Source organism: Rattus rattus, chromosome X, assembly GCF_011064425.1.
Source record: "Rattus rattus isolate New Zealand chromosome X, Rrattus_CSIRO_v1, whole genome shotgun sequence".
Taxonomy (NCBI): Eukaryota; Metazoa; Chordata; class Mammalia; order Rodentia; family Muridae; genus Rattus; species Rattus rattus.
The window spans coordinates 129,966,092-129,978,006 of NC_046172.1; the positions used below are offsets into that span (position 1 = coordinate 129,966,092).

Genomic DNA, 11,915 nt, shown 5'->3' on the forward strand with positions numbered 1-11,915 from the left:
ATCAAAAACAGTGACTTTATGAAATTCGTAGGCAAATGGTTGTTACTGGAAAATATCATCCTGAGTGAGGTAACCCAATCACAGAAAAACACACATGGTATTCACTCATTGATAAGTGGCTATTAGCCCAAATGCTTGAATTACCCTGGATGCCTAGAACACATGAAACTCAAGACAGATGATCAAAATGTGAATCCTTCACTCCTTCTTTAAAAGGGGGAACAAGAATACCCTTGGCAGGGAATAGAGAGGCAAAGCTTAAAACAGACACAGAAGGAACACCCATTCAGAGCCTGCCCCACATGTGGCCCATACATATACAGACACCCAATTAGACAAGATGGATGAAGCAAAGAAAGTGCAGGCAGACAGGAGCCGGATGTAGATCTCTCCTGAGAGACACAGCCAGAATAGAGCAAATACTGAGGCGAATGCCAGCAGCAAACCACTGAACTGAGAATAGGACCCCCGTTGAAGGAATCAGAGAAAGAACTGGAAGAGCTTGAAGGGGCTCGAGACCCCTTATGAACAACAATGCCAAGCAACTAGAGCTTCCAGGACTAAGCCACTACCTAAAGACTATACATGGACTGACCCTGACTCTGACCTCATAGGTAGCAATGAATATCCTAGTAAAAGATCACCAGTGTAAAAGTGAAAGCCCTTGGTCCCTAAGACTGAACCCCAGTGAACGTGATTGTTGGGGAGGCTGGCGGCAATGGGGAAGGTGGGAGGAACACCCATAAAGAAGGGAGGGGAGGGATTAGGGGATGTTTGCCCGTAAACCGGGAAAGGGAATAACCTTTGAAATGTAAATAAGAATTACTCAAGTTAATAATAATAATAAAAAAAGAGATAGAGAAAAAAAAGAATGAAATGAAATCTGCAAAACAACCATTTCTTTTTATAAATATTGAGGTTTCTGGTCAGAACGAAAAGTAAGTCTAAATAAAGACGAAGTTAGGAACCAATTTTGCCTTTATTTAGAGTGGGAAGAAATGCTGCATACCTAAGACAAGAATGGCAATTTCCCATCAGTTCCTCATGGAAGCAGCAATATTTCCAAAGAGACGAGGAAGAAACTGTTTCAGGGCATCTTCAAGAGGATGAGAAATGACCAAATGAGCAATAGAATCCTCCACAACACCTGAGCAATGCATGTCTGAAGGGAACCTTCTGTCAGGACTGGAGAATGTTCTCCTGGATCTGAGACTCAAATGTGTTCACTGGTGGAGGGGAGAGTCCAGAATGACAATTTCTCTGTTTAGTATGCCTGTCATCATTTGTGGGTTTCCTGCACTGTGACAAGTCAAATTTGAAATGACCCAGAAAATTCCTACAGTGCGTAAGATATCTGACATCGTGAAGTGGAGAAGAAAACAAATGAAATGGTTTTATAGATTTACAATGGCCTGTGAGGGACAAAAAAGAACAGGTTATTGTTTGGTGTTGAGAGACAGTGACATTGGCTGCATTGTAAAGGATGGTCATAAAACTAAATTCTCAGGATTTGTTGCACTCTGACGTGAGTGCTGGAAAGAAAGAAGCCTTACAAAGTTCTTGGAGGAAACACTTTTCAAGTCATAGAGTGACCTCCAATGTTTTAATGAGGAAATCAACTAATGCAAAGAGCAGGAAAGAGGCTAAAGGATCTTGGATAAAACAGCATTGTCACAGATGTGCAGGGTTCTTCTAACATCTGGAAAAGAAAACATTTGCACTCGAAGTCCACTCTGATTGGACTAGCATCAACCACAGAACAGAATGTGTTAACTGGATGTACTGATGTCACGTGGTATTCATCTGGAAACAGACATGGGGAGAGTAGCTAGAATCAGGTTAAGCAGACACAACTGGTGAGAAGGCTTAATGAAGCAGGAGGCTAAAGCGTTCAGGCCCAGAGTTAGACATTTTGACTTGCAGGTGTATGGGGGTAGGGTGGGGTGGAGGCTTAAAGGGCACTGGAGTTTATTTCTTTGGAATAAAGTCTAGCAGGGTTCCAGGAAGTGAGGAAAATAAAGTTTGGCTTGGAAACTGAAGCGAGGGTAGACTGAGGAAATCCATCCACACACAGAGGATCGCCACAATGCAGTCCTGCCTCTTTTGTCAGCCCTGTGCACACACGGCACAGTCAAGTATGAATGGGGCATGCTTCCTGTTCAGCAGAAAGGGAGTGCTGGGAGGGAGAGTCTGGACCATGGAGACTAAAGTTCATAGAGCACAGGGTCTACATTTTAACTGGAGCCAAGGTAGAAGCAACGAAAGAACACAGGACACCTCTGAATGCTCCGTTCTACTGCTAGCATGCCAGGATGGCTCTGGGCATATTTTCAGATGTGACAGCGCCATTGGGCCTAATAGGATGAGAGAAGTCATCAAAGGTCACTACTTGAGGTATGTGAAAAAGAAGGAGTCATGTGGACACCTAAAGTGGACAGAAGTCTCCTAACATGCATAGGGTGATCCCACCTAACCCAGCTGTCCCTGTGTTGTGCAAACATTTTACCTCATATATGGACTATGGGAGTGGGAGACAAGCTCTGAGGCCCTTAGTGTGCAGAAGGCCCAAGTCTCTTCAGAGTCGAGCTGAGAGCTGGAGGGTGGCCTGAGGAAGCATCACTTCCAGGTAGAGGTTCAGCAAACCATGCACCTTCCCAGAATGGCAACAGAGTGTGACTCGGTTGTATGAATCACATTTGTGGCCCTTCTGGCTTAGGGGAATCTATAGTAGCCAGGCACAGGCTGCCTTGATTAGACAGTGTCACAGTTACCTGGAGTCAAGGTGAGAGCTTCCTGTGGTCTGTAGATAGTCTGATCCATGCAGAAGGACTAAAATGAATGAAGCTGCTCCTATGAGGTAAGCATGGAAGAAGGATGTGACCCTCAGACATACATGAGTCCCCAGCCCCACTGTGCATCCTAGGACTCTGCCCACAGTCCTCTGGTCTGTTTCAGGGACAAGATGGGGGCTGGAGTGGATTATGGAGGCCCCAGCCCAGATACACAGGCCTTACTTGATCCAGCAGCAGCCATAGAGTTGTTCCTACACCTAAAAGGGGCTGACTTCTCAGCATAAGCCCTGTGTAGATCTTTTTTTCCCAAACCTCATCCATGATTTGGGGACCATTTTGTGAGCCTGGAGCTTGGAGGACGCCTCCCTGGCTGCTCCTCCCCTTCCCTTTAGCATTCCTGGGAAACTAAGAACCATTTTGTGAGGTTTCTGGAAGGGAAATGACCTTGCCCTGCTTCCTGAGTGGAGGTGAGTGCCTAAGGAGGAAAGAAATGGACCTTACAGGAGAGCTGGTCACCAAATGAGGCAGCTGGTGCCTGAGGTCAGCCTATAAACAAGTGGAGTCCACATTACACTTCCCTGACTAGGCACTCTGGAAGGCACTATGTTTAGGCTTTCCCTGGAAGGAAGCCTGCCCACATAGCGTGGACTGTAGAAGCTTGGCTATGGTTAGAGGGACCCCAAGAATATATAGTTCAGTCAGTGTGGAGTGTGCTTCCCCAAATGTGGTCTTGTGGAAACAACCCCTTCCCTTCCCTCTAGTCTGTAGGGGTGGAAATCAGCCCATGGATCTATCTTAGAGGTTCCCAGAGAGGAGGGACAAGTGACTTTCTTGGTCAATTTGCAAATCAGAGCCTCAGAGCCCAAGCTAAGAGTCAGCTAGTTTGTATCTTATTGAGGATCCTACAGCAAAGTTGAGCGTGAATGTGGGAATAAGCCCCCTCAAGCCTCTGCTTCATCATCTATGATAGAATCCATGTCCATAAAGATATCTGGGAACTTGGGGGCCTTGGAGCCATTTTGTGAAGTACCTGAAAGGAAACAGCCAGGCCGCTCATCCTGAATCCAGGAAGTTGAGGTTCTCAGAGCCACCTTGGGCATTCCTACATCCGGGGACTTGAGCTGGCAGATAGAAGCAGCACCGTGACTATCAGGGTGCGCGCTTTCTGAGTCCAGGCGAGTGTTTAGGGTTGTTTGAAGGCCCTTTTCGGGATAGAATGTTGGTAGGTTTTAGGAGTGGATAGTCCAGTGTTGATACTGGCTAAGGTGCCACTAAAAGGGACTTGATAGTTGTCATAAGCGCCTTGCTAGGAGCCAATTTCACAGGTCTGACAGCCATGGCACACGCGCGCGCTGCGCGGGGGGTGGGGGGTGTGGGGTGGGTCTCTTCCTGCATCCAGGAAATTGAGATTCTCAGAGCCACTTTGTGACGTGAGCGTTCTTGCATCCGGGGACTTGGGCTGGCGGTTAGAAGCAGCCATTTTGCGACGTGTGACGTGACTATCAGGCTGCCGGTTTTGCCGCTGCGCTTTCTGAGTCCTAGTGAGTGTTTTTAAGGTTGTTTGAAGGCCTTTTTCGGGATGGAATGTTGGTTTTAGGATAGAATACTCCAGTGTTGATACTGGTTAATATGTCACTAAGAGGGACTTGATAGTTAGCATAAGTGCCTTGCTGGGAGCCAATTTCACAGGTCCAATGGCCATGGGATCCAGATAGACACATTCTACTGAGAGGGTCTCACAGTGTTTTAGCTGTAATGAGCGGGAGAACACAGCACCAAACAGGCCCGTTTGCCTGAATCAGCCCATTGCCTAGCCAGCTACTATAGAGACAAAAAGGAGTGAGTTTTAGAATTTAGGTTATCCATAACAGTCGCTTTGCATTCATAGTATTTGAGGACAGTAGAAGCCCCATTCTATCTAGGACACAGCCGAATGGTATCCCCATTACTATGTACTTTAGAGAATAGGCCTATACCACACCCTCACCTAAGGCTCAGGCATGGGAACATTTTCCGGTTTCAGAAAGCCTAGAGGCCCCAAGCCAGACACCAGACAGATAGACTGGAACAATCAAGCTACATTGTGTCCTTTTGGCAGCTAAAGAAACAAAACCTAGGCTAACTTGAGGTATTAACCCTTCCTCAGGCTTCCACATCCATCTCCTAGGATTTGACAGTGTGGGAGCCAAGGCTTTAGGTTATTGCTGCTTATAGGATGCCTAAGTGTTGACTTGCTGGGATAAGCCCCTTCCCATTCTTTTACATACAAAAGAAGTTCCGGGAGGGGAGGGCCAGTCTCTCAGAGGAAAGGTGGCAGACAGCTAGTGGGTTCTGAATTAATGCAGCCTGACACCTAGTATGGCCCAATTTAAAATATAATAGCATCCTTGCCATTGAGAGCACACATGGGCCTCTGTATCCTGGGATGGATGCCTTGAGGAGTCAGAACTGTCCCACGGTGCTTTTGCTTCAGACTGTGGTGTGAGAATGAGGAAGAGTATTTATCCTGGGACTATCCTCAGACGTAGGGCTAAGGAACCAGGACAACCAAAGAGGGGCAATCAAACCTCTGATAAAAGCCATGCAGAAAGGTTCCAGGTCTGCAGCACAGAATGTTAGTGGGTGTCCACTGTAGACCAATAATGCCATCTGTGACTTGTGGTTTCAGTGTAAGTTGATGTTCAGAGGTGGCTTGGCCTGAGAAATAGAACTGAGGGTCTGAATGAGGTGTGTGGGAATCAAGTGAAAGAAAATCTTCAGAATCTGCAAGAAAATGCGGGGCCTTGTCCCTTATGCCAGTCTCATGAAGCCCATGCCCAGGTAGATCCAGAGGCAATAAATCTTGACTTCTCTCTTCTTTCTCAGAGATGTGAACCTGTCAAACCTGCAGTACAAGTGGAACCCAGAGTGTGCCTGTCATCTGTGTCAGAGGAGGTATCAGTGTTGACCAGGAATCCAGGTAATCCATGGTTGAACATGAACATGTGAAGAGGGCCTCGTTCCCCAAACAGAAGACTTCATAAAGCATGTGTGCCCCTGTTCCAATGCCTGTGGAGCCCTGAGTGGGTGGGGGGAGCAGGGGTGGCAGAGGTGGGTGGGGTGGGGTGGGGTGGGGTGGGGTGGGGGGGAGGTGGGTGCTGCCCATGCCTTGCATGGAAAGCAGGATCTCAAGATGGAAGCTAGATGCCACTCAGGTGGACTTTGGGAACTCTTATCTCAGAAGAAATGAGCCGGGACAGGTGGCATCACTGCAGAGCCGGAGGGGATGATGGACTCTGTTACAGGCTCAGTTCTCCTGACAGGATTACAGGATCTCAGAGGATAGAACTTCACCAGAGTGGGAGTCCTGCTTTGAACCTAGTTCTTGGCTTAGTAGGCACCTGGGAAGTTTCAGGAGAGGATCCCAGGGCTCGAGTGAAGGAAACTCCACTCCAAAGCACAGACAGTGGCTCCTCAAGACACTTTCTCGAGGCACTGTCACACAAACAGTCCAGAGCAGGCCTGTCAGTCTGAGGTTCCTGCCCAGGTTCCAGGCAGGCAAGGGGCTGACAGGCCTGCTTCAGGTGGAGGACACATGGTGAGGTTGAGAGTCCTTCCTCCATGCAGAGTCCTCCTACCTACCCCGCCTTCGAAGGGCTGTGGGAAAAAACGAAGGCATTTGGGGTGAATTCCTTCCCCTCTCCTGTGTTCTGCCTTTCTCACAGAAAGCCTCTTGCTATAAGAACCTGGACAGTAAAAGCACGTGGAACCGGTTGACCTAACCATTCTTCAAGGTGAGAATTGGGCTGTTGTACTGTTGTAACACAAATGAACCACACTGAAATTGGCTACCTCTAAGTGACCCCTGAACAGCTACTAGGAGATGGGAATTGCCCTCACTGCCTTCTGCTTCACCTCAGAGACACAGAAATTTGCTCTGAGAATAAGAGGAGGCACGCACAGGGGATGCCATGTCTATTCTTCCTTGAGGCCATCAGAGGTACATTCAGGAACTTTGTCCCTTGGTCTTAGAGCAACCCCTAAGCAAAATCCTGTACCATGGGATTTTGTGAGCTGCCCAAGGGACAACTTTCAGAGTCCACTCACTTTTTTCCTTTCTCCCTCAGGCCTGTGCGTTCATCCCTGTCAGCTGCACATTTTCCTGCTTCTGTTTCCAAAGAAACCCAACATGGATCCTCCCGAGAACAGCCAGAATGCCGACCTGGACAGCACTCAGTTTGAAAGAGAGACAAAGGATCTGGAGGGTGACCAGGCCCCCAGAGTTGAGGCAGAAATAGAGACCGTTGCCACCACCTCAGAGAATGGTCTAGATTCTTCCCAGAGTGCTCAGAGAACTTCCGAATTCTCTGCTGCCATAAACTCCCCTGCAGAAGTACCATCTGTTGGGGCCCCTGGCGGCCAAGTAGGAGAAGCATTTGGCCCTGACTCCTCTAGACAGGATATGCTCAATAGTAAAGTAATCGATGTGATTCTGTTCTTGCTCCTTAAGTACAGGAGAAAGCAGCAGACATGTAAGGCAGAGATTATGTATACGGTCATCCGAGGTTATGAGGAGCACTTCCCTGTGATCTTTGCTAAGGCATCTGACTGCTTGAGGCTGACATTTGGCCTTGAGATAGTGGAAAGAAACCCCCATGTCCACTCCTACTCTTTTGTCCATGCCCTTGGGCTCACCTACGATGGGATGCAGCATGGTTTCCCAGGCGTACCCAAGATAGGCTTACTAATCATCGTGCTATGCATCATCTTCATAGAGGACAATTGCGCCAGTGAGCAGGCGTTGTGGCGTATACTGAACAACGTGGGGCTGTATGCAGGGAGAGATCATTTCGTGTATGGGGACCCTGGGGTCCTCATTACTGAGCATTTTGTGCAGGAGGGGTATCTAGAATGCAGACAGGTGGCAGACAGTGATCCTCCTGCCAAAGAATATCTCTGGGGCCCGAGAGCACATGCTGAAACCACCAAAATGAAACTATTGAAGTTCTTTGCCAGCATCGTTAAACAGGATCCCAGATCCTACCCCACTAGGTATGCAGAGGCTTTGAAAGATGAAATAGAGAGGGCCTAGGCCAGGTTCACCCAGCAGATGGTACTATGCTCTGACTAGCACACATTCTAGTATACTGGCCGTTCCCATCCAACATCAGGTCAGGCAGCATCTTCGTACTGTACCCTCATTTGAGAGCAGGAAAGAGGGGACTGTGAACCATTCCATTCTTCCTGTACTGTGACTCGGGGTTTCTTGTTACAACTTGTTGCTACTTTTACTGCAAGGCTCATTAAGTGGACAGTTTTAAGTTCATAAATGTCACCAATAACGCACTTACCTTTGTTGCTTCATTATTTTATTATTTTACAAGTGAGAATGACTTATGTCTAATTTCTAATATACTTCAAGACACTGTGGCGTTATAATAGGAACTACCCAGGCATTTTCCTGAGAACTAGATAAAATTATTTTGATTGTTGTATTAGTTTTAGTCTCCTGTTCTGGTTAGCTAATTAAAATGAAAGCTAATGTAAGGTGAACACAATCTCTTTCCCAGGCCTTCACTGAGCACCAGCTGCTCTGTGGGAGGTCCTGTGTTGGCAGGGAGACTGCAGAAAAGGCTTATCCATCCTTTACTGTGAAAAGGTGAAGTTCAATTGCAACAGCCCTGTGAGCAAGACAAGTGAGAATTTCTTTTCTATCATAAATATAAGTACAGGAAGGCTGCAGAGGGGTCCCCTGGGGTCAGTAGTCTCTTGTCAGTGGCATAAACTAAGGCAGTTATAGCTCTTAGAAATATTTAGCCAGGACTAGGTCCTTGGGAGGTGTGAATGAGTCAGGGCTGAGAGAAGGGGAAACTACTCTGAGCTGTCAATGCTGGTGACATGGAGGACCCAGGCTGGGGTGTCACACAGTGACTGAATAGGTGAATAATATACATGGTCAGGAAAGTTGTATCACTACCACAGCATGCAGAGAAGAATCCTTGTCCTGGTGCTAGAGTTACAGATGAACAAAACACGTGTGCAACATGGTTTTGTCCCACCCTCAGTATAAGGGATTCCTCACACATAGGGTAGGATCATAGGAATGTAAACCTTAGCACTTCGGAGGTCCTCTTCTGCCTTCCCGCCCAGGAGAGACACAGCCAACTACCAACATCACTGTTTGTATTGTTGTGCAGTGTTGTGCACTGTTGTATTAGTGTTTTGCCAGCATGTGAAGTATACCACATGGACCCTGGTGTCCCCAGAGGACAAAGGGTGCCAGAGTTAATGGTGTTGCTAATGTCCACTGGAACTGAATCTCCTCTGCAAGAGCCCCAGATAGATTGCAGTTAAAAAATCCTTTGTGCATGTGTCTGAGTGTGAGGGTGCATGAGTGCACGCCTGGGTGTTTGTGGGGCATGCCAGAGGACATATTTCAGGTTGATTCTTCCTTTCCCCTTGTGATGGCAGAATTTCAATTGTTTCTGCTGCTGCCCTCTTTCTCCTTCTGCTCCATAGAAAGTGTCTGTCTTTCCTGAGCTCACCTTAAGGAGTGCTCATATTTTTAACAAAATTGTTTACCAAGCCTCTACTATGACAAAATCTGCCATCTACTACCTTTTCCTACATTATGTATTTCAATACAGACTACAATTTAAACATGCTGAAAATCTTTTTGGTAAACTGAAAAAGATTCTTGTAAGCTTCAGGAAACCCACTTGGATCTACCTCTCATGGGTCAAGTGGATTCCATGCCAGATAAGTACTTCTGCCGTTCAATAGCCTAAGTTCCCTACCTGTTGCCTATTCTAGAGGGTGAGATTCCTCCCCTTTCCTGGTTTGGGGACTCCCCTCCCCAACCACCAAGACCAGGGGCTAAAGGTTTCAAATGTATACCTAAGCAAAAGGCTCTCTCTGAACCTATTTAACTTTTACTTTCTACCTCTAATATGTATATGTGTGTTTCAGCATTCTGCCAAGCCTGGGTGTGTACTCAGAATCTGCATCCAGGACAACTCCAAAGAAGCTACCCACAGGTGCTCCGGTCACAGATGCCCCTTCTGGGCCTACAGATGGTCCACAGAGCCTGGACAGCAATGAAAAAGGCATCTCACCCAGGACTTGACCAGCATCCCAATTTTCTTAGGTTTCCCCAAAGAGAATGTTGCCCCAATGTCAGCAGGAAGTAATTAAAGAACAGGACTTCCTCAGTCCTGCTCCACCGTCAACCCTTCCCAATTCCTCATTTCTAATTAAACAAAAAATGGAGGGATATTGGCTTATAGACAATTCTGCTAGGCTTTGCCCAACAGCTACCTAGCAACAGCTTGGATCCTGGCCCTCCAAGTGCCAGCAAGTGAATATAAAGAGAACTGCTTGCTATCCCAGCCCTGCTTCCTTCTTTTTCCACTCTCTTTTTCTCTCATAGGTTCCTGGTCGGCCTCTCTCTTCCTCTCTTCTCTTTTTGTCCTTCTCCATCCCCTTTCTCTGCTTCTACTACTTCCCAGGTCCACACTTCCTTCCCCTTAATAAATGTTTTGTATACTAGGCCTGTCACATGGTGTGATTCCTCAGAGGGAAACCTTGGCAGGGCCTGCCAGATGTTCCCGCTGCCACCTTATTATACTCCTTTATATATCATAACAGTTCTGTCTCTGGGAGCCCCCAAGGGCCTAGGTAAGTGGATTCTGTTGTTCTTCCCCTGGAGCCCCTACCTGCTTTCAGTCTCCTAATCCTTCCCCCAACTCTTCCATAAGACTCCTTGAGCTCTATCTAATGTTTGGCAATGGGTCTCTGCATCGCTTTCCAATGGCTGCTGGGTGGAATCTGTAAGAGGAGAGTTATGCTAGGCTCCTGTCTGCAAATATAGCAGAGTATCATTAGTAGTGTCAAGGGGAATGGTGCTTGCCCATGGATGGGTCTCAATTTGGGGCAATCACTTTGGTTGGCTATTCTTTCGTCTCTGTTCTTTGTCCCTGCCCATCTAGTAGGGAGGACATTTGAGTTGAATGTATTGTGCATGGGTTGCTGTCCTTATGCTTACACTGGGAGTCCTTCCTGGCTGCAGGAAGTGGACACTTCAGAATCTATATTCCCTAATGCTAAGAGTCTCAGCTAGAGTTTCTCCCAAAGACCCCAAGGGTTCCCTCCATGCCAGGTTTCTGGCATGTCCTAGCAATCGCCCGCCCCCGCCCCCCGCCACCAACTACTATTCTTTCTCATGCTCTCCCTATTTGTGATTCCCCCACTCCATCCCCCTTCCCATCCCCCTCCCATCAATTTCCCTTCCTCCCTCCACCTCCCATAACTATTTCATTTCTTCTTATGAGGAAGATTCAAGCATCCTCCCATAGGCCCTCATTGTTACTTGGTTTCTTTGGGTCTCTTGACTATAGCACAGTTAACCTGTACCTTATATCTAATATCACTAACAAGTGAGTGCATAGCTTACATGTCCTTTGTGTCTGGGTTACTTCACTCAGGATGATATTTTCAGGTTCATTCATTTATCTGCAAAATAATGTCTTCATTTTTTAATAGCTGAATAGTATTCCTCTGTGTAGATGTACCATATTTTCTATTTTTTTTTCAGGTAAGAAAATTTTATTTAAGGTTTTCAAATAAGTAGTGTTCTTATAATACCTTTAGCTTCTAAGATATTTTTATTAGATATATTTCTTTATTTACATTTCAAATGTTATTCCCTTTCCCGGTTTCCTGTCCATAAGCCCCATATCCCCTCCCTGTACTCTTTGATAAGGGTGTTCCCCTCCCCAACCACCTCTCCTTACCACAACTCCGACATTTCCCTGCACTGTGTCCCCAACCTTGGCAGGACCAAGGCCTTCCCCTTCCACTGGTGCCCCAGCAAGGCCATCCTCTGCTACATATGCAGTTGGAGTTATGGGTCAGTCCATGTACAGTCTGAGTAGTGGTTTAGTCCCTGGGAGCTCTGGTTGGTTGGCATTGTTGTCTTTTTTTTTTTTTAATAACTTCAGTATTTCTTATTTACATTTCGAATGTTATTCCCTTTCCCAGTTGGGAAGAAATTTAATGACTGCTTCTATTTCCTTAGGAGTTATGGGGTTCTTTAACTGGTTTATCTGTTCCTGATTTAACTTCGGTACCTGGTATCTGTCTAGG

General features: G+C 46.8%; 1 protein-coding gene across 1 annotated transcript; it reads left to right on the forward strand.

Annotated features, from left to right (window-relative positions):
• The first annotated feature begins 4,286 nt into the window (after positions 1-4,286).
• Positions 4,287-8,117, forward strand: LOC116889343 (melanoma-associated antigen 10-like). Its single transcript, XM_032890458.1, has 4 exons — positions 4,287-4,333; positions 5,658-5,751; positions 6,497-6,565; positions 6,899-8,117. The coding sequence occupies exon 4, from the start codon at positions 6,961-6,963 to the stop codon at positions 7,861-7,863; it is 903 nt and encodes a 300-aa protein (XP_032746349.1). The 5' UTR covers positions 4,287-4,333; positions 5,658-5,751; positions 6,497-6,565; positions 6,899-6,960; the 3' UTR covers positions 7,864-8,117.
• Positions 8,118-11,915: the final 3,798 nt, after the last annotated feature.

What these genes read in the sequence shown, in the direction of transcription:
- LOC116889343 (XM_032890458.1), top strand. Translation starts at nt 6,961, where the DNA reads ATGGATCCTCCCGAGAACAGCCAGAATGCCGACCTGGACAGCACTCAG.